This window comes from Lepidothrix coronata, unplaced genomic scaffold (assembly GCF_001604755.1).
Source record: "Lepidothrix coronata isolate B3197 unplaced genomic scaffold, Lepidothrix_coronata-1.0 Scaffold197, whole genome shotgun sequence".
In the NCBI taxonomy this organism is placed as follows: domain Eukaryota; kingdom Metazoa; phylum Chordata; class Aves; order Passeriformes; family Pipridae; genus Lepidothrix; species Lepidothrix coronata.
The window spans coordinates 365,741-384,715 of NW_016690377.1; the positions used below are offsets into that span (position 1 = coordinate 365,741).

At 58.4% G+C, this 18,975-nt stretch overlaps 3 protein-coding genes across 4 annotated transcripts in view; all 3 read right to left on the reverse strand.

The window, feature by feature from the left end:
- Window positions 1-3,716: 3,716 nt before the first annotated feature.
- Window positions 3,717-12,693, reverse strand: GPAT4 (glycerol-3-phosphate acyltransferase 4). Of its 2 annotated transcripts, none has more exons than XM_017831834.1 (13): window positions 12,643-12,693; window positions 10,334-11,301; window positions 7,937-8,006; window positions 7,326-7,623; window positions 7,079-7,153; window positions 6,588-6,677; window positions 6,384-6,477; window positions 5,816-5,931; window positions 5,543-5,598; window positions 5,138-5,223; window positions 4,817-4,945; window positions 4,656-4,735; window positions 3,717-4,095 (listed from the first exon to the last, which is right to left on the reverse strand). In XM_017831834.1, the coding sequence occupies exons 2-13, from the start codon at window positions 10,496-10,498 to the stop codon at window positions 3,987-3,989; spliced, it is 1,368 nt and encodes a 455-aa protein (XP_017687323.1). In that variant the 5' UTR covers window positions 10,499-11,301; window positions 12,643-12,693; the 3' UTR covers window positions 3,717-3,986. The 2 variants fall into 2 exon arrangements, with proteins under 2 accessions (XP_017687323.1, XP_017687322.1); XM_017831833.1 differs by lacking the exon at window positions 12,643-12,693 and adding an exon at window positions 11,967-12,203.
- Window positions 12,694-13,465: 772 nt separating this feature from the next.
- On the reverse strand, window positions 13,466-14,323 carry LOC108505611 (protein phosphatase 1 regulatory subunit 3C-B-like). The gene has a single exon (XM_017831801.1). It carries the CDS (start codon window positions 14,321-14,323, stop codon window positions 13,466-13,468), a length of 858 nt encoding a protein of 285 aa, XP_017687290.1.
- The window catches only part of GINS4 (GINS complex subunit 4), a 5,928-nt gene continuing 1,205 nt past the window's right edge, over window positions 14,253-18,975 (reverse strand). Inside the window, exons 2-9 of the mRNA XM_017831802.1 lie at window positions 18,892-18,972; window positions 18,651-18,737; window positions 18,241-18,354; window positions 17,696-17,793; window positions 17,284-17,372; window positions 16,802-16,892; window positions 16,611-16,715; window positions 14,253-14,366 (exon numbers count right to left, since the gene is read on the reverse strand). Coding sequence (XP_017687291.1) covers window positions 16,619-16,715; window positions 16,802-16,892; window positions 17,284-17,372; window positions 17,696-17,793; window positions 18,241-18,354; window positions 18,651-18,737; window positions 18,892-18,972 — 657 coding nt within the window. The 3' untranslated portion in view covers window positions 14,253-14,366; window positions 16,611-16,618. The remainder of the gene's footprint in view (window positions 14,367-16,610; window positions 16,716-16,801; window positions 16,893-17,283; window positions 17,373-17,695; window positions 17,794-18,240; window positions 18,355-18,650; window positions 18,738-18,891; window positions 18,973-18,975) is intronic.

The following is an 18,975-nucleotide window of genomic DNA, read 5'->3' on the forward strand; positions in this document are numbered from 1 at the left end:
GCACTTGTTTCGTGGGTGTGGGGTCCAGGGTGGCCCTGTGAGGCTGGACCAGAGAAGGGTCAGGGATAGGATGTGTGGGGCAGGGTCTGTGTGCCAGGCAGGGGAAGGGGCTGTGCTGTGGTGCTGTGTGTGGGGCAGGAAGAGCCTACAGGAGCAGGGCAGCCCTGGGGACCTTTCCCAGGGTTTGCCGTGGTTTGGGTGTGCACCAGCAGCAAGAGGTGCTGGTTCAAAAGTCACTCATTGGGGCCTCTTATTGGAACCTCTTAGCGGCAAATAAATATCATTTATCTTGGTGCTGTGAGTGAGAGCCCATTCACCTGTCGGGGCTGCAGGATTGATGTGGCGTCAATGGCCCTGCTGTGTTTGCCTGCCAGCCTGGTGGGTCCCCCCCTCCGTGCTGCAGCCCTGTGCAGTGGGGGCTGCACATCCACACCCGTGGGCCTGCACACCCCCTGCTCTGGCTGCCCAGGGCTCAGCCCCTGCGTGCCAGTGGTGGGTGCTGTGGGGGGCCGGCTGTCCCCAGGTGCCAGAGGGGCTCCTGCTGGCACAGGCACAGTGCTGGGGGCCCGGCAAGCTCGGCAGTTGTTCAGCCAAGAGCCAATTCAGTGCCAGCCAGGTGTGAGCAAATACACGGTCTGTGTCTTGGGAGGAAATCGATAGGAGATAAGGTGCTGCCGGCCCATCAGGCACTGATTAGCGGGGTGGCACAGGCACGGAAGGGGCAGGCACAGGGAAGGGATGTCCTTTCCTGCGGCCCCAGGCAGTACCTGTGCCAGGCTGGTGGCCAAGTCCACGCCTGGGACAGTCGAAGGCCCTGAGCACTGGCCTTGTGGTGTGTGGCTGCAGACCATGGCTGTGCAACCCTCCTGCCCAGGCCCCAAGGCCCACACGGGGCTTCGAGTCCTCTCCAATCTGTCACTGGGCTGGGGGCACTTTGCCAGGAGCCCTGACTGCCCGGCAGCACTTTTCCAGGGCTCAGGAGATATTCTCCCTGCACAGGTGCCTGTCCAGCTCCTCAGCGAGCACGGGGCTCGTCACACTGCCCCCCAGCCATGCAGCCCCTTCACTGCCTTCATGGGGCAGGTGCCAGGAGGGTTGAGGGGCAGAGCCAATGGACCCTTTGCAGGGATGTGGGATGCCAGGTCCCACGGCAGCGCGGTGCCTGGGGCTGGTGGCAGGGCTGGGAGAGGTTTTCACCATCTGTGGGCAGAGCCAGTGCTCAGCAGGAGCAGGTTCCACACGGTGGGAGAAGTGAGGGGCTGCTGTCGGGATATTTTTTTAACATTTTCTAAGCTGCCCAGCGTGGCTGACAATTTTTAATGTACTAACTGCCTGGTCCAGTGAGCTGATTAATTGGTGCTGTGGAGATCAATACAAAACAGAAAATTAAAACAATTTTAAAGTGATTAAGTAGTTTAACACCTGTCTGATGCCACGTCAGAGCTAGGAGACAAATAAAGCAAGTGGCAAAGGGCCTGCTGTAGCCAGGGAGAGTGACAAATGGCTGCCACAGCCTGGCTGCCCCGTGCATCCCTGCAGCCAGACAGGACCCCAGGCAGTGCTGCTCCGAGCAGGGCCCAGCCCGCTGGCCAGGACCAGCCCCTCTCCTTGCCCCCCTGCCCTCCGTGGCTCCCGTGGCCCAGCAGAGCGGTGCCCCCGCAGCGCTGGGGCTCGATGGGGTGAGCAGAGCGGTCAGCAGTGACCACAGCTCTGCCCACCCCGTGCCTGGCGCTGAGCAGCCCCTGGCTGTGCAGGCAGAGCCGGGAGCCGGGGGTGCGAGCACAGGCAGGGCAGCCTGGCAGGCAGATGGATGGCAGCTCCGCTTCAATTCCGCATCCCTTTTCTCCCAGACAAACCCCGTCGGATTTTCATAAATCAAAGCGCCACACTGTTTAATAAAAATTTATTGACTTACAAGTGATTATTTATCAAAAGGCCATTAATAGCGGCTCTGGGAATGATGTGCTACTGGGTGGTGCATGGAGACTAATAGCAAATCAATGCCAGCATCCGGGCAGAATGCATATGAGAGCCCCGGGCCCCCGCGGGGTGCGCGGCGGCTGCAGCCCGAGCCAGCAGCCCCTGCCCCGCCGGCCGCCCAGAGCTCCCCCCCCGGTTATTTATCGCTTACAAATGAAATGATCGATACTTTTAATCTAGAGCTAAATTTATTAACTTTCTCATCGGAGAGAGACATATTGACTGGGGGCATGGGGTGGGAGAGCCGAGCAAAGATGGATGTGTGCCTCCTAACCCGTCCAGCTCCCTGCCTGCTGCCGAGAGGCCTGGATGCTGCTGGGGACGGTCCCCGAACACGGTGGAGGTCCTGCAGAGCTGGGGAGGGCTCTGCACATCACCACGGCCTCAGGGACAGGGCACCCAGCTGTGGGCAGGAGACCTGTGGGCACCTGCAGCTGGGTCCCTACAGGGGGTCACAGTGGGGGCGTGGGAGGCCTGGCCTGGGTAGAGCCCTGCCCACACTGTGCAGCAGCATCTGCGTGGCCTGAAGGCAATGCCCAGCCCTGGAGAGTGCTCAGGAGCAGCTGCTGGCTGGGGAGGGGTGAAGGAGACCCCAGAGACCCTGCCTGGGCAGCAGGGACAGGCAGGCAGCAATGTCCATGTCCCCAGCTCAGGGCTGTGTCCCCTGGGGAAGGGGCATCCACAGCTCCTGGTGGGCACGGCCGTGCCTGGGCACCCCGTGGCTCTCCAAGACTGGAACTCCCTCCAGAGCTGGCTGGACCACAGGACCCTGTCGGGGTGTTTGTCCAAACGGCCTCCGAGCAAGGGAAAAGCTTTGCAAGCCTTGGAGCCAGAGCAGCAAAGTTCCATCAGGCAAATGGGAAAAAAAAAGCACAGGGAAATTCCAGTTTAAGGCCACTTGGAACAACTGTCCTCACCTGGGGGAGCAGATGCCCTCCCCACAAACACCTGAGGTACAAAGGCACTTAGGTAATTGCCTTCTCCAGGGTGCTGGGAAATGCAAGCAGGCTTCAGCAGGTAGTGAAACAGCTTTTGCTTGTAAGAGCAGGCAGAGAACCCAGCGAAAGTACTAAGGTTTGTAGGAATTCAGGAAAATTGGAAAGTACACGGGATGAATGCTCAAATGCAAATTGTTTTACTGAATAATTTACTTGCAGACCTGAAAGGGAAAGGGGCACCACCTTCCGCACAAGATTCCAGTTTTCCTGCAACAAGCTGAGATTATCCATGTGCATCCTGGCACATGACAAGGTCAAATCCCACTGTTTCCCTCAGGAAATATTTGAAAGGGGATCTCCTGCCCCAGCCATGAATTCTCAGGCTCTCCTACCCACCCTAAGCTCCCACTAGAGCATGTACAGAGCCCCACCAGTGACACCTGGCACCCTCCAGGTCCAGGGAGGCTTCCAGGGAGGATCATCCTCACTGCATCAGGAGCAGCAAAGAGGCTGTTAGACACTGGAGAAGCAACAATCTGGGTCAGGCTATGACAGGAAAGCGGCAAAAGAAAAGATTTCTCCTGGAAGTGGATCTGGAAACAGCCTGAGAGACCACATTCTGCTCCTAAGGGGTTTATGCCACACACGTGAGAGGCTCAGGAGGACTCCCCTGGTTGTCAAGGCAGCCGATTCCAGCGCAGCTCACCAGCTTCAGTGCCGTGGGAGACTTGTGACTGACACCCCTGCACATCATTCCAGTCCTCCCCCGGGGCTGGATACACCAGATGGAAGCACACGACACCATAAGAGTTTCTTTTAATACTGCCCCTGCACGGGGCTTCACTGTAACAGAAATGAGAAGGCATCTTTGCCACGAGCTGCCCAGGGCCTAAAGACTCCAGGCAATAATAGTGCCTCTGGGAGAGAACAGCCAGAGGGTGAAGGAGTGAGTCCAAGCAGCTCTGGAGTGGCCCAAGTCCAAAGGTTTGGAGCTGCTCCAGACAAGCCCTGGCTGGTGCTGGAGGCAGAGGGCTCTGCAGCCCCTCGGCAGTGCTGGAGGCAGCAGCATCAGGAGCGGCTCCGGTCTTCATGGTTACCTACAATCATTTTGCTGTAGAGTTTCTGTTGCTCCTCCTTGAAGGCGTCTTTCACCTTCTCCCTCTTCAGTCCTCCATCCCTGGGGAGAGAGTCGGATCAGGGGGGCTGCAGAAAGGCACTGCCTTCGGATGGGGCTGCTCAGGGCAGGTCAGAGTTCCAGCAGCTGCCCCTGAACCACAGGCTGCCAGGGCACACTGCAGGCCACCTCTCCCCAAGGGCAGTCACTGTCCCCCCGGGTTCTGCCAGGAGTTGCCCCCACGGCCCTGCACTGTGCTCAACACGGCAGCTCTGCCAGCAACGTGAGCTCATCTGGTACCACTGCAGGAGACTGACCCTGCAGAGCCCCTCTGCCTCCTCAGGGCCTGGGAAAGGAACTTCCCAAGCTGAACACACCTTGCTGAGCAGAAATGAGTCAGACCCAGCACATCCCACTGCCAGCTGCAGTCACAGAATGAAGCCCTGGTGCTCAACATGTGCACAGCAGCAACAAAGACTTTAGTCCCTGCTAAGAAGAGCATTCCCCCAAGGCCTGCTCTGCCCCATGCAAGACACAAACGGAGCTCTACAGCCCAGGAGCACATGCCAGAACCCAGGAACAGGGAACTGTCACCAGGAAGAGAAAAGCCTGCCTGGACTCACCAGAGCAGATCCACGAGGCCCCCCTGCCTGGCAATGGCTGACTTCACTCGATTGGCAAACTGCACTGCGTCCTCTTCAGGCTGTGGCAAAGTCAGACAGCTCAGCAGCAGCAAGGGGCCAAAGAGGAAGGAGGTGAGATAGGCCAGGTTCACCTTACGTACCTGTCTGGTCATTGGGGGCAAGTACCAGACGCTGCAGACAATGGCCCAGCTGGTCATCATCCTGAGGAGGTAGGTCACCATCCCGTATTTGCTGCTGTTCCAAAAGGCATCTCCGAACTGTGGGTCGTACTGCAGAAGCAGAAGAGTTCATGAAAGTCAGGCAGTGGCTGCACCCTCCCTGAGGCTCCAACTTCCACCCAAGTGCAGCTACAGGCCAGCTCTTCCAGAGTGACCTCAGCTTTCCTGTGCTTTCAGACCAGGCTGGACTGGGCTGCCAAGACAGAGGGCTACTTGTGCCCTAAGGATGTTGCCTTCTCATACCTTGATGGCTACAGGGTAAACTGTGGCTCCGATTTCAAAGCTCCCCTTCTTGAACATCATCACAGATGTGTTGTTGATGCACGTTCCTGGAAGAGACAAGCACAGTTTTCTCAACTTCTGTCTGCAAGTCAGTTCAGAAGTCTAAGCTACAGGTTTAAGGGCTGGGCCACAGGAACTCCCCCCTAAGCCTCAGTCCAAGGCCTGTTCTCTGGGTGCACATCACTGGGACATCATGGATCTGACCCCCATGTTCTGGACTCAGGCAGCTCTAAAGACACAATGTCCCTTTGTCTCTGTGAAGGGTCTCAAGCCCTTGGCTGTGTGAGAAGGGAAGGAACAGAGATGTGGTGCTGTCCCAAGGTGCCCTCTCCACCAGGTGCTTGCCTGGCCTTGCTGCACACTCACCTTCTGGAAAAATAAGAATGGGCAGTTTGCTCTTGTCCTGGACATGTTCTGTGAGCCTAAACAGAAGAGTGTCACCAATTAGCAGAGGGGACAGGAGCTCTCACTAGCAATCCACACAGCACACAGTCCTTGCCCTGCAGTCACCAGGGTGCCAACAACAGGGGCACAGTGTGCCAGCACCCCCGAGGCCAGGCAGTGCCCTCATCCAAGAGGAGTGAGCAGCTCCTCCCTCCCCAGCCTGCAGCCCGGCCCTGCAGCCAGCGACTGTCACACCTTTTGGCCACCAGGTGACGATCTCTGACCTCAGAGCGCTCGAACCAGACGTGGGGACAAGCTTTCACCATGGCCCTCTGTATCACACCCATGAGCCCGCCGTGGACCTGACCCACCTGCACAGGGCAGAAGACACAAGTTACAAGACCCGGGCACACATGACAGGCGAGGCAGCTCCCAGCTCCACAGACAAGTTGAGATTCATCTTCCTACCCCTGCCCTGGAAAGGCTGAGAGGAAAAGTCCCAGGCTCTGACAGGAAGGACAGACACAGCCAGCCCCAAGTGCTTTCTGCGTGGCACAAGGTCCAGCTGCAGAAGTGCTTTGCTCTTCCAACAACAGCAAAACCCAGAGCTCTGCTTGCAAAGCCATGCCCACACACCCCTGGTGCTCTGAGTCCCAGGCCAGGCTTGCTCGAAAGCCGTGCATAGCAGAGTCTGACAGCCCTGCCATGTCCTGCAGCAGTTCTGCCTGCTCCAGGGACTCTGGCTGCCCACTCCCTGTCCCACACACGTTGCTGCTCCCTCCCCGGGGGCAGCCAGGCCCTGCAGGCAGAGCTGGGCCCTCACCATGGCGTAGTAGCCATCGCTGGCCAGGATGATCACGTCGATGGGGGAGGTGTGATTGGCCACGCAGATGCCTCCGTTTCGGGGTCTGTTTTCTCTAAATGCAAAACAAAGGCAGGGGTGAGGAGAGGAGGGAGGAGAGAGGCCTGCATGAGGCTGGCCTGGAGCAGCTCCCGGGCAGGGCCAGCCCGCCGGGCAGGGCCTTACCGGTCGTGGTAGGTGATGATGGCTGTGAGGGCCCGCACGCAGATCCGGTAACACATCAGGTGGACGTGTTTGCTCAGGAACTCCTTACACCTGCAGCCAGGACAGAGACAGTCACTCTCCAGTCCTACAATCTCCCCTGTAATGGTGCCACTCAGCCCAGCTGCCCCAGGCCCAGAGCCAGCTGAGCCTTCACGTCTCTGCCACAGAAAGGCAGCATGTCCTGGGCTTTGCTATCAGCTTATGGCCACTCATGAGAACCAAAGTCTGGCCTTTGCTCTTTTCTGTTATTGCTCCTTTCAGAGGCTGAGCGCTCTGCCACAGGTTTAGGGTTCACATCTAGGCCCTTTGTTTAGCATCAGAGGGTGTCTGTCCTGAGAGGTTGTGTCTGCAGGTGGCAGGACAGACAGGCCTTGCAGGAAAACTTCAGGATTACCAGGTCTCAAACTGCAGGGGGTGCTCCCCATCTGCTCTTCCCTTGAAGACGAACTCACCTTCCATTTGGCAAATATCCCACCACTGTGGTGCCAGTCACCAACAAGCTGATGCCAGTAAATGCCAGGGCTATCCTGCAGAAAGAGGGAAGCCACATGTTAGCAAAACCAGCCATGGACCCTGCTCCCTGAGGCAGCCATCTCTGCTGATGGTGCTGAGCAGGGTCCACAGGCTGGGGAGCAGCTGCAGTGGGTGCAGCAGGAACAGGCCAGCACAGCCCCCTGGGCAGGAGGGCCCAGCACTCACCGGAGGGGCAGCAGGAAGCAGTAGCGGATGAGCACCCCGAGGCCCCAGAGCACCGTCAGGCGCAGGCTGATGTACTGGAAGTTGTAGTTGGTCCTGCTGAGCAGGTTCCAGGACTCCAGCTCTTCAGCTGAGAACCTCTTGGTCACCTCATCGTCCATGATGGTCTCGATGCCTTTGCGGCAGAAATAGAAGATGTCTGAGAGCTCAAACTCGGGGGTGTCCAGGGCTTTGCCGCTGCCGCTCCGGCGGAGCTCCTTGATCTCCTCCTCCAGTGACGTTGGCTCCTTTGCAATGATACCTGCAACGTGCCACAGGCAGCTCTGAGCAAAGTGTGCCCTGCCCGCTCAAAGAGAGCCACGAGCCAGGCCCTTCCTTGCCCACCCTTCCTCCAGCCCAGACAGGCACAAACCAGCCCTCCCCACTGTCTAGAAATGAAGCACTCCCAGGGTGCTTCCCTTCCTCATGAAAAGGATCTCTCCATAACTCCTTCCAATCCGTCTACATGGAAAACGCTTCCCAATAGACCTCAGCTGCTCAGAGGCACCACATCTACCCCATCTCCCCAAAGGAATTTTGAACTTCCTGTGCACCCACGCAGGGCAGGATCTCACCATTGACATAGGGCTTGTACAACGGATGGTTCTTCTCCTTGGCACCACGCTCTATTCTCAGTGTCGCCCACTGCAAGACAGACAAGACAACCACGAGATGGCACAGCAAGATTTCCTGCAGCTTCCATGACCTCTCGGCTCTGCTGCACCTGGCACGTGGTTGCCACTGCACAGCTTCTGGCTGAACTGTGCATCCTGCTTGGGTGGAGAAAGCTGCTCAGGGGACTAGAGCTATTTTTCAACCTTGTTTCTTCCAAACTCAAAGCAGAGACTGTGATTTCAGGTTGCTGCTGAAAACCCCAGGCTGACAACGGGATGGGATCCTTTCCCCTCCAATTCAGCTGATGACAGCTGCTGCTTCTCAGCTCACCAATCCACCCTAAAAAGCAGCAAGCACCCTCAGACAGCTGGCTGCCAAATCCCATGTCTGGACTACCTGTTCTCTCAGCTATTTTTCAAGGGCACCAGCACAAACTGCAGGCTGGATTTCCGGGCACTCTTCCTGCCTGCCCTCCGAGAAACCTCTGCAGCCCGTAACTCCTTGCATCACCCAGGCCTGGGAGGACAAGCTTCCGAAGGAGGAGCCCTTGTATACAACATGTTTATCTGTGAGGGAGGGGAACTGCTGGGAACTCCTGGCATCCTGCTCTCAGGAGGCAGCGATGTGGGAATGCTGATTGCACACGGAGTGTCTGGCTCACCTCGCAGCCGCCTCTGCCAGCAGCAGGAACTGCAGGATTGCAGAAGATTGCCTAGACACTGCCATCCCAAGAGAAGTCAGCAGAGGAGCTCTGACCCCGCAGGAGCTGAGCAGCCTATGGAGAAGGCATTCATGGCAAGCCCAGCACATCTCCATCCTGACTGCAGCAGCAGCAAACCCACCTGGGCAGCACCAGGCAGGTCTCTCCCTCCCCACCGACACGGGTGTGTCGCTGCCAGACAGGCCCCATGGCTCAGGCTGTGTCCCACCAATTGCCAGACCAGACTGCTGCCCCTCTGGGTTCCCAACACTGGCCTCAAGAGCTGGGAAAATCATTTGGGCAACTAATGGCCCCCAAACATGCAATTCTGAATGACCAAACTTAACAAGCGAATTCCCACCAACTCAGGGAGCAGCTGTGTGTGAGTGCTCCTCTATCCCACCACTAAGATTCTTTGATAAAACCTGAAATACACTTCCCACTCTCTTCAGAAAAATAGGTTCAAACACCAAAATAGGTGTTGAGAGTAAATGTTCCTGAATTGAAGGGGAAAAAAAAGAAAACAAGGTGAAAAGTTCCATTTCAGATAAACCAAACTTCTTGTTTTTCCCCCTGCTTCAGTCAGTAAATTTGAAGTCAGGTCTTCAGACACCTGTGTTAGCAAAGCCCCTCACAAAGACCAGGGTCTTCCCTCAGGCTTTTAGGGGGACTGGGAGTTTAAAGAGCTGAACACTGTGAGCTCCAGGGCTGGCTTCCCAAGCCAATCAGCACACAGTTATATCCCAGCCAGAAATACTCTGAGGATGACCAGCCCTGTTCAAACAGCAGCAGCTGTACCATAAACCCTTTAGCAGCATGAACTCCACATTTAAGAGTCTAAAACCTCCCCAGCAAGCACAGGGTGCTCTTTCACCTTTCACCTGGGCTGCCAGGGTAGGGTGCTGTAGGCTTTACCTACTACTCTTAGTAGATAAAAAATTCTGGTCAGGGCCTTGCTTCAAGGAGAGGTGTTGGCTCAGAGACAGCCCACAAAATTAGACCGCCAAAGGCAGGCAAGGGAACAGCATGACCCCAAGCTGGAAAATTCCACTTGGCCTCTCTGTGCCAAGAGGGTCGGCAAGGGCTGCTGGTCGTCCTCTGAGGTGGCAGGTCCAGACACGGCTCAGCAGGCGACACTCCAGGACAGAAGCATGTTGAGAGCTCTGGGTTCTGGCCACAGACCACTCAGGGCTTGCAGGACAAAAGTCCTGCCTTACCTCCTGCTTTTGCTTCGTCCAAACATGTCCTGGAGAGGAGCAACCTGCTGGCTGCAGGCTGGTCCCTCCCCATCACCCCACATCGAGGGGTACCAGAACTCTGCCCTGTCTGGGACAGGAACCCCTCCAAGCCATCCCTCAGCACCTCTCAGACCCTGCTGCATCCCTGCTGGCTGCCCAACCTCACCAGCCTGTTTCTTTACTTGAAGACTTACTAGATTAATTAGAGGGAAAAACCAGCCCACAGACAGAGGTCTGGTAAACCACATTTGGCCAAGATGAGCCAAATGGGTCATCTGGCCCCAGCATGACACCAACAGCCCAACCTTCCACCCTGGTCATCCACGATGCCCTGCTGAGGCAAAAGCCTCTCTTCCTAGCACGACCACACTTGACAAAACCCCTGCAAACACACAGAAGATTCTGAAAACACAACTTACCTGAAAAATTTTTAATAAAGTTTTCATGTAAACCTTGCGGATACCAAAGGAGACTCCAAAAATTGCTGGCACGATGATGAAAACCAGAAGCAGAGTGAAGAGGACAGTTATGGAAATCCCCAAGAGATTAACCACCAGGCTGTCAAAGGGCAGCAGGAGGAACATGGTGAAGGGCCCAGGCAAGGCCGGGGCCCTGCAGCCAGACAGAAGGACTGCCCGCAGCGATGAACCAGTCCTCCTGTTACTGAGCAACAGTCTCACACACGCACCGAGTCCGCAGCCTGCTCACAGACCCCATTCCAAAGTTCACATCCTTTTGGGGCCCTGAGAGACAGGGAATGCAACGGGATCAGGGAGAGCACTTGGGAGAACAAGCCAAGAGTCTGCCAGGAGGCCAGGCGAGCCGAGGAGCTCAGAGCAGAGGGCACACGCACACCGGCCCGTCCATGGGCGCGCAGGGGGCACGGCAGCGACACGACCGCGGGTCCCCTCCCAGGCTGCTGCCGAGCGAGTCCTGCAGTGGGGCAGCTCGTGGAGAAGCTGGCAGCAGAATCCCCTCCCGGCTGCTGAGAGCATGCAGAGTCTCTTCAGAGGGACAAGGTGGAGTCCATCCCTGAGCCTGCATTGGAGGAGATGGAGGGAGTTGGCACTCGCCGGAGCCTACCGTGTGTGGAGCTATTATTGTTCTCCCCACGAGGACACGGGTGCCGGCGCAGGTCCTCGCATGACGCCTGGAACGGGTTCAGTTCTGGAGGCCCCTGGCATCCACTCACGCTGAAGGGCTGTTACAGACACGAATGAAGCCTGTGTCGCTGGGAAGCTCTTCAAACAGCGAGTTGGCTTCTTGGCAGACGAGGCACTCACGTGCCAGCAGCAGCAGCGGAGGAAAGAGCAACCCAAGTCAGCAGCTCGCAGAGGTGTCAGCGCAGAGATGGTGGCAGGAGGCCAGGGACAGTGGGCTCTGGAACCTGGAAGGCAGTGCTTGGGTGAGGTCACACCACTGAGAGAAGCTCCTGAGACACAGCAAGACTCGGACCAGGACTCCAGCTACTGCCTGGCACTGTCACAGACTCAGGAATCATCCCCTGCTGCCAATCGTCCTGTATTTTCATACCAGTCCTGTATTTTCATACCACGCACACCTCAGACTCAGGCAGAGCAGACTCATCCACAACCGTGCCTAAGGCACGGGATGCTGCAATCAGGTCCCAAGCACAGGAAAGGAGTGACAGAAAGCCCTTCCTTGTGACAGAGATCTTATCGCCTCCCTCATTTCAGGGCATCCCAGAGCACTGAGGAGGCGAGATACCCAAATTCCTGGGAAGGCATCACTTCCTCTGCTCCTGTACATCTCATCCTCGGTCACACAGGGCAGCTTTACAAACAGTTCAGGACAGGAAGTTACCCCAGGGAGAGAATTACTGATGATGATTAGCCAAAGAGGAATTTGCTGGGGCACGGGGACCAGTGAAAAGGTCACACACCCTGCACCTCAGCCCTGCTGGGGGAGGATGTACATGCACAGGACCAAGGCTTGTGACAACAGTCAAGTCTGCTCAGGGGAGACTCCCCTCCAGACACCACCCTCACCTGGCTATGGAGTGTCAGCCTGAGGATGGGATTTAACAGGTACCTGACAAGCACACAGGGCAGAGGAGAGTCTGTGAAGGTCTTCTTGCTCCCCTGTACAGTGCGTTCCAGCTGCTGGTTGAACACGGCTGTACCAGTAACGCTAAGAATATGGTAAGTGCTTCAAAGACACACGCACAGACCATGTCCTGGGAGAGGCGGCTCGTCAGCCACACGTGCCCATTATGCCGGAGCCGTCACCCATCCGAACCAGGACTCACGCCGGCGAACAGGTCAGACCGGCCCCCCGAGCCGGGGACGAGGCCTTGCGAGGGCTCAGCTATCGCTCCCGTGCACCGTGTCACCGCCGGGCCGGTGCGGCCCCGCCCGTCCGGCACCGCCCCGGGGCTGGGGCAGCGCCCGCGGCCCGCACCGCCGCCCCGGGGCTGCAGCGGGACCCGCACAGCGGCGGCAGGGCCCGCCCGGAGGGCCGCGCTCGGCTCCGCTCCTCGGCGATCCCGGCAGGGCTGGGCCTCGGCCCTCCCGGCCGCCTCCGGCCGCCTCCGGCCCCGGGGTGCGCGCGGCCGCGCCGGGGAGGCCGCGCTCCCGGGGATAACGGTGCGCGGCCGGGCCGGGGTTCGTCCGGCCGTCCCGGACCCGGGCGGGGCGGGGCGCGGGGGCCGCCCTGGGCGGTGGGTCGGTCGGTCGGTCGGTCCCTCCCTCACCGCTCCCTCACTCACCTGCCGCCGCCGCCGCCGGGCCCCGCTCCGCCCCGCCACGTGCCGTGCGCGCCCCCGCACCGCGCGGCCTGCGTGACGTCAGCGCGCCGCCCGCGGGGCCGCGCCCGCAGGGCCGGCCCGCTCTCCACGCCGCCGGCAGGGGGCGCCCGCCCGGCCGGCCCCGCCCCGCGAGGTGGGAGGGGAGGAGGAGGAGGAGGAGGATGAAGAGCAGGAGGAGGATGAAGAGGAGGAGGAGGATGAAGAGGAGGAGAATGAAGAGCAGCAGGAGGATGAAGACGAGGAGAATGAAGAGCAGCAGGAGGATGAAGACGAGGAGAATGAAGAGCAGGAGGAGGATGAAGAGCAGGAGGCAGAGGCAGGAGTCGCAAAGCGCCGTCACTTTATTAAACTCCCCGTTACAGCACCAACGACCGGAGGCGCCCCCGCTGCTCTTGGCCCGGTGGCCCCACACTAAGCCCTTCTCGGGACGGCGGAGCACGAGGAGCCCGTCCCCTCCCCAGCAGCCCTCTCCACACAAGGCACTTGGGCAGCACTGGCCCCCGTGGCTCCCCGCGTGGCTCAGGCCTGGCCGCAAGCTCTGGCCCACAGCCCGTTCCTTGTCACTTGCAAGAACCTACAGGAGTCACTCCAAGCAGCAGCTTCCAGCCTCTGTGGCAGGAGCCAGCAGGGAAAAAGCTTCTGCAGAGACCGGCAGCTGCTCATAGAGCCGTGGAGGAGCTAACAGAACTGTGAGCAGCATCTTCTGCAGCTGACCCTTCCCCCAAGACTCTTGTACCATGTCTGGGATGTGGAGAGGACCTACGTGTCTTCGCACACCGCCCTCCTACCAGTAAGGAGCCTGGGTCTCTGAACGCTGCCAGGTCTGCAGGTGAGACAGGACCAGGGCGGCAGCCCCAGAGGTGCCAAGGTGCTCCCAGGCCCCACTGGCACTCTTCACGGCACGGGAGGATCCGCCCACATGGCAGATCTTGTAGTTCTTCCCATGGTTGTTGTCCCAGTGGGTCTTCTGTCCACACTGGAAGGAGATGCAGAACTCGGTGGCCCTGCGGCCGCTGGCTGGCTTGGGCAGGGTGAGCTCAAAAGAGAAGATGTCTGTGTCGGCTGAGCCGTACGTGCTGTGCATGTACTGGCAGGGGACGTCCCGGAAGCTCTTCCAGCCGTCAAAGGTGATGCGGACTGCCACCTTCTTCTCATAGGCAATGTTTCTGACCTTCACTGTCCCTGACAGAGCACGGTCCTGGATCACACAGCTCTCCAGGCAGACGAGGTTCCTGTGCAGGCTGCTGCGGAAAGCCGTGTAGTCCACTGAGGGCTGTGGGAAGTCCAGCACGTACCTGCACGCTTCTGGGCGTGAGTCCCACAGCCTGGGGCGGAAGGAGGCAAGGTCTGACAGGGCATGCTGCAAGTCACAAAGGTCCTCCTCAATCCTTGAGAAGAAGCGGACGGCCGTCAGCGAGAGCCCCTTCATATCAGCAAACACGACTCGCTTCTTCTTCTGGCCCTTGGAGCTCTTGGTGTTGTCTCGCCGCTCGGGCTCAGGTTCTGCACTCGGCTTCTGGTTGAGACAGGATCGGAGGGGTTTGCGGCCTCGGTTGCCCCGCAGCTCCTCGTAGGAGTTCAGCAGCTTGCGGATGGGGGGCGAGTGGCTCAGGCAGAGCCGCACGGCCAGGTCCACGGGCATGGCTGGGGGGGCGACAGCCCGCCTGCCGCACACCTGGAAAAGCCTAGAGGCGAAGAGGGGGTCAGGCCCCGGCCGCCAGCCCCGGCGAGCCCCCCGGCCCCGCCCGCCCCGGCCCCGCTCACTCGCCGCAGCTCATCGCGTCCCGCGCGCTCCGCTCCGCTCCCGCCGCGGCGGCTCCGCCTCAATGGGGCCGTGGGAGCGCCCGCGCCCGGGACACCCCGCCTCGGCCAATCAGCGCCGAGGCCACGCCCCGCCACGCCCCGGCCACGCCCCCCGGAGCGGGCAAGGAACGGGGAGACCCCCGGGGCAACGGCACCGGGAACGGGCCCGGCGGGGGACAGCGGGGGGAACGGCACGGGAAGGGCTCCTGGTGCCAGAGAAACGCGAGTGCTCTTGGAAGAACTACCAGCACCGGGAGGAAGAGGAGCACGTTCCTCTCACGTTGTCTTCAATGGGGGAGGCACAGAAGGGCTTTGTACATCCCTTTTCAGGTGCCTGTCCAAAGACAGCTATTTCCAGGGTGTCTAAGAACAAAGAAAAGCCCAGACCCTGGGCTCATCCTCAGAAGCTTCTTACCCTAGTTGTGTGCACTGGGAAAGAAATTTGCTCACACCTGAGCACTGTGGTGTCCCTGACATTTATATTCAAAATCACCTTCACTGTTCAGCTCACATGTGACTCCTTGACACTAAAGACTGTCACCTAAATCAGATCACCCCTGCCCTGTACTCCCTGCTAATCTCCCCAGAGCTGTCTAGCCATTTATGTTAAGCAGCCCTGATTGTTCCTGCTGACAGCACAGATTTTCATCAGCTCATGACACAACTGACCGACCTATCAGTATTTCTACACGGCTTTTCATCACCACCGTGTCTGAATGTCTGCAGTACAAGGCAAGACACCACTCATGGCATGACCAAAGTGAGGTTGAACCCAGTGCTCGGCTGGCAAAAACCTGCTGTTCAGCCCCAGCCTGTCAGCAGAACATCTGAAAGTGCCTTCCTAGCAATGAAACCATTTGCCCCACCTTTTTCTGGACCCTGGGAGAGCAGATCCGGCTCAGGCAGGGAAATCACAGCTCACCATCAGTGCCCTCCCTGCGACCTCTTTCACCATCTACCTACTCTGCATTCAGAGCTAATCACTCAGCAAACCAAAGCCATCTCACCCGGGGGGAGCAGGGAACAGGGAACATATTTGAGCCCAAGTTTTACAGCAGGCCCTGTGAAAGCCGCTCTCACTCTGCCCAGTCTCTCCCAGTGGCACAGATTAAGGTGCATGCACTGCTGCATCTTCTCTGCCTAAAAGCACAAGCTAAAAACCATCACTTTCTCAACAAAGCTGTGGACACACCTCCTTCCCCCAGCACAGACAGAACAGAGGTGCAGTGTTAGCAGTTCCAGAGCTGTCCCAGTATTTAGTCATGGAAGGACACAAGAGCAGGTAGCAGCATTTTCAGGTGTGCCACAACTGACTCTCACTTGGAGCCTGAGTGATCTCAGCCTACCAGCCATGTCCACTCTCCTGCCCAGCCTGTGAGGACACTGCTGTGTGCCAGCTGCCAGGCTCCAGAGAGGAGCTGCACCAAAGGCACTCTGGATACCACCAGGTCAGTTGAGGTTCAGCTGCTAGAAGAGGACAGTGCCACCCATGCCTGCAGTGCAGCAGCCACGTGAGATGCAGCGTGGTGGCAAGCACGAGCTGTCTGGACTAGTGTTCAGTCAAACTGAATAGGGCCAAGGAGAAAGCTGCCAGACGTGCCACCCAGACAGTGCTCAGGCAGATCCCTGGAGCACGCTCCCGCAGCAGCAGATTAACGAGGACTTTGGCTGGGAGCTCCAGTCACCTCTGTGAAGCTGTCTGGCTGTAAATATGGGCAGGGCACAATCCATAGCCCTTCCTGGGGGGCTGTGCAGGGGAATGTGCTACTGATTCCTAAGGATTAAACCCAGCCTCCTCTTAACGTCTATACTTGAAAGAATCTTCTTTACCTAAATGGATTAATTAGGAAGACTATAAACCACACATGCAAAGCCACTCACACTACAAGATGCCCTATGTCACCCCCTGCCTGGCAGAAGAAGGTGCTCCCCTCACACAGACCATGCAGGGAGGACCCTGCCCTGGCCAACACGAGCCCCTGACAAGTGCTGAGGTACCACAGGACACCCTGGCTTTCCCTGGAGGGGACCTGGCCTGGGTGGCCCCAGAGGGAGCTCCAGGGAGCCTCGGGCCGTGTGTGTGTGGGGAGGGGTCGTGGCAGCTGCTCCCCCCGCCCTGCACTTACCGCTGCCCTCAGATGAGCTGCACGGCGCCCGAGGCCACCAGCGGGGCCACGGTCCTGTAGCGGATCAGGTGCTGGGAGCCCTCCTCCAGGTCGATGGCGTATTCCCTGTGGGCACAGGCGGCACATGAGCTGCAGCCCAGCCCACCCACCGTGACACTGACCCGCACCCGTGCGGGGACGAGCCCACCCACCTCTGCTCATCCGTCTCTGGCTCCACCAGGATGTTCTCCTGCCGCTCCAGCACCCTCAGGAACACAAAGGAGTCCAGGTTGGGCTTTGGAACTGCACACAATGGATTCAGAGCACAACATTCAGCCCCTGCTGATGTTCCTCCGTGGGACACCAAGGGGTCCGAGGGACAGCAAAAGGAACCCCAGACACCTCTGAGCACACATGTGCCCTGCCCCAGGGCAAGGCAGGACTGCAGAGCAGGGCACAGCAAAGGGAACCCCAGACACCTCTGAGCACACATGTGCTCTGCCCCAGGGCAAGGCAGGACTGCAGAGCAGGGCACAGCAGGACCCTCCAGCAGCAGCACGGAGCTGTGTTACAGCACTGTCAGCACATCATCTTTGTTTCTCCTGAGCAGCAGCTGGAGGACAAGCCCTCACATTCTGGGCTCCCACACTTTGCCCTGGCGCTACAATTTTCAGCTCGACCTGGATGGACTCACCTGATTTTAGGAGAGACACTTTCTGCAGGTTGGGTGGCATGTGTTTTAGGGCCACGTTTTTCAGGTAAGCCTCTGTGTTCGCCATGTACCTGAAACAAACCATTGGAGCACTGACTGGTTTAATGGAACACAAATCTGCAGGGAGAGTGCTGTTGTTGCCAGCAAGCAACAGCTCCTGGTCCCACAGGCACAGCCAGAGACAGGCCCCTTGGCTTACCCTGGTAACTAACTGACTCAGGGTTATTTTGTTTCAGCTCTCTTTTCTTGCCCCTAAGGAAAACCTCCTGGTAAAACACTGATCCTTACTTCAGACCTGTCTAAGGCTCTCAGTCTCAAGAACTGTTCAGCATAACACACAGGGGAGTTCTGTAACCTACAAAAAGGGAGGAAGATGCATCGAAAACCTACTCACTCTTTAGCAAAAGCAAACTCCTCTGGTGACAGGATGGAGGGCTCCCCTTCAGCTCGAGACTTTTCCTTCTCCAGGATGTGAGGGAAAAACTTCTCTATCTGATATTGGAACAAAATCCAAAAGAATGATACAGACCTCTCCCAAGAGTTCAGTGCCCAAATCCCCACTCTCCATTGGCTTCCCCTACAAGCAGCTGCATGAGCAGCCACAGGCCAGCCCAAATCCCTACTCCTGAACAAACTGGGACACCAGTCAGGCTGTACAACCACATGTGCAATGGCAGGGCTCAGGCAGAATGGGCAAGCACTCAACTGTGCCACTCTGGGCTTAGGTGAGGGAAACAACACTCACAGCATTGTGACCAACACTACTGTGATCTCCCTTCACCACCAAAGAATTCATTCCCTTGGGCTGCACTTCGGAGAACAGGGAGAGAACATGCTTTAACTAAGTGTCTTGCTGAAGGAAGAGGCCCTGCATGGGTAAGAATCCCTCCTTTTGAGCAGTGCCCCCTTCTTCCCCCTGGGCTGCAAAGCCAGTGTTACCTTCACCAGCCGACACCTCAAGTAGCTGCTGAGCACAAAGCGGATCCTCTCGATCTCCATGCGGTGCACGCTCACCTTCAGGTCTCCTCTCTTTGCCCGCTTAAGGTTTGCTTCCTGCAGGGAAAAGCCAAGAGACATCGAGTGGCTGAAATGTCAAACAGCAAGAAACACAGAGTAAAACAGGTTTTGTACACAGAACCCATGGAATCAGACCGTGGCTGCCCTTGGTGACCCAAAGCACAGTGTTCTTGTAACCCTCAGCCCCTCCCCAGGGCAAGCTCAGAGAGGGTGCTCAGTGAGCCTTTGTCCCAGAAATAGGGGAGCAAACAACTTCCAGACACCCAGGCGTGTGTCTGCCAGTCCAGCCAACCGAGGGCCCCTGTGCCGCCCCCCAGCCCTGCAGAACCCACCATGTGGTCCAGCTGCTCCACGACACACTCGACGATCTCGGGTCTGCTCTCCAGCAGCTCCGGAGCGAACTTCTCGTTGAGCCAGGCCTGAAAGAAGGCAGGCTGCCGGCGTGAGCGAGGAGCGCCCTTGCCACACGCCGCGCCCCCGGGAGGGCACAAACGCGGCCGCGGCGAGCCCGGGGGCCCGCACACGGCCCGGTCCCGCAGCGCCCAGCGCCCCCGGCTCCCCAGCGCACGGCACCTGCTCCAGGCTGCGGATCAGCTGTGCCGGGGTGAGCACCAGCTCCTCGCTGCTGCTGCCGCCGTCCGAGTCCGCGCCCGCCTC

What these genes read in the sequence shown, in the direction of transcription:
- GPAT4 (XM_017831834.1), bottom strand. Translation starts at nt 10,498, where the DNA reads ATGTTCCTCCTGCTGCCCTTTGACAGCCTGGTGGTTAATCTCTTGGGG. An exon ending in GTACAAGCCCTATGTCAATG is followed by an intron (nt 7,624 to 7,936) that starts GTGAGATCCTGC and finishes GGCACGTTGCAG; the next exon opens with GTATCATTGCAAAGGAGCCA. An exon ending in GCGATGGCTACTACGCCATG is followed by an intron (nt 5,932 to 6,383) that starts GTGAGGGCCCAG and finishes TGCCCTGTGCAG; the next exon opens with GTGGGTCAGGTCCACGGCGG.
- LOC108505611 (XM_017831801.1), bottom strand. Translation starts at nt 14,323, where the DNA reads ATGCCCGTGGACCTGGCCGTGCGGCTCTGCCTGAGCCACTCGCCCCCC.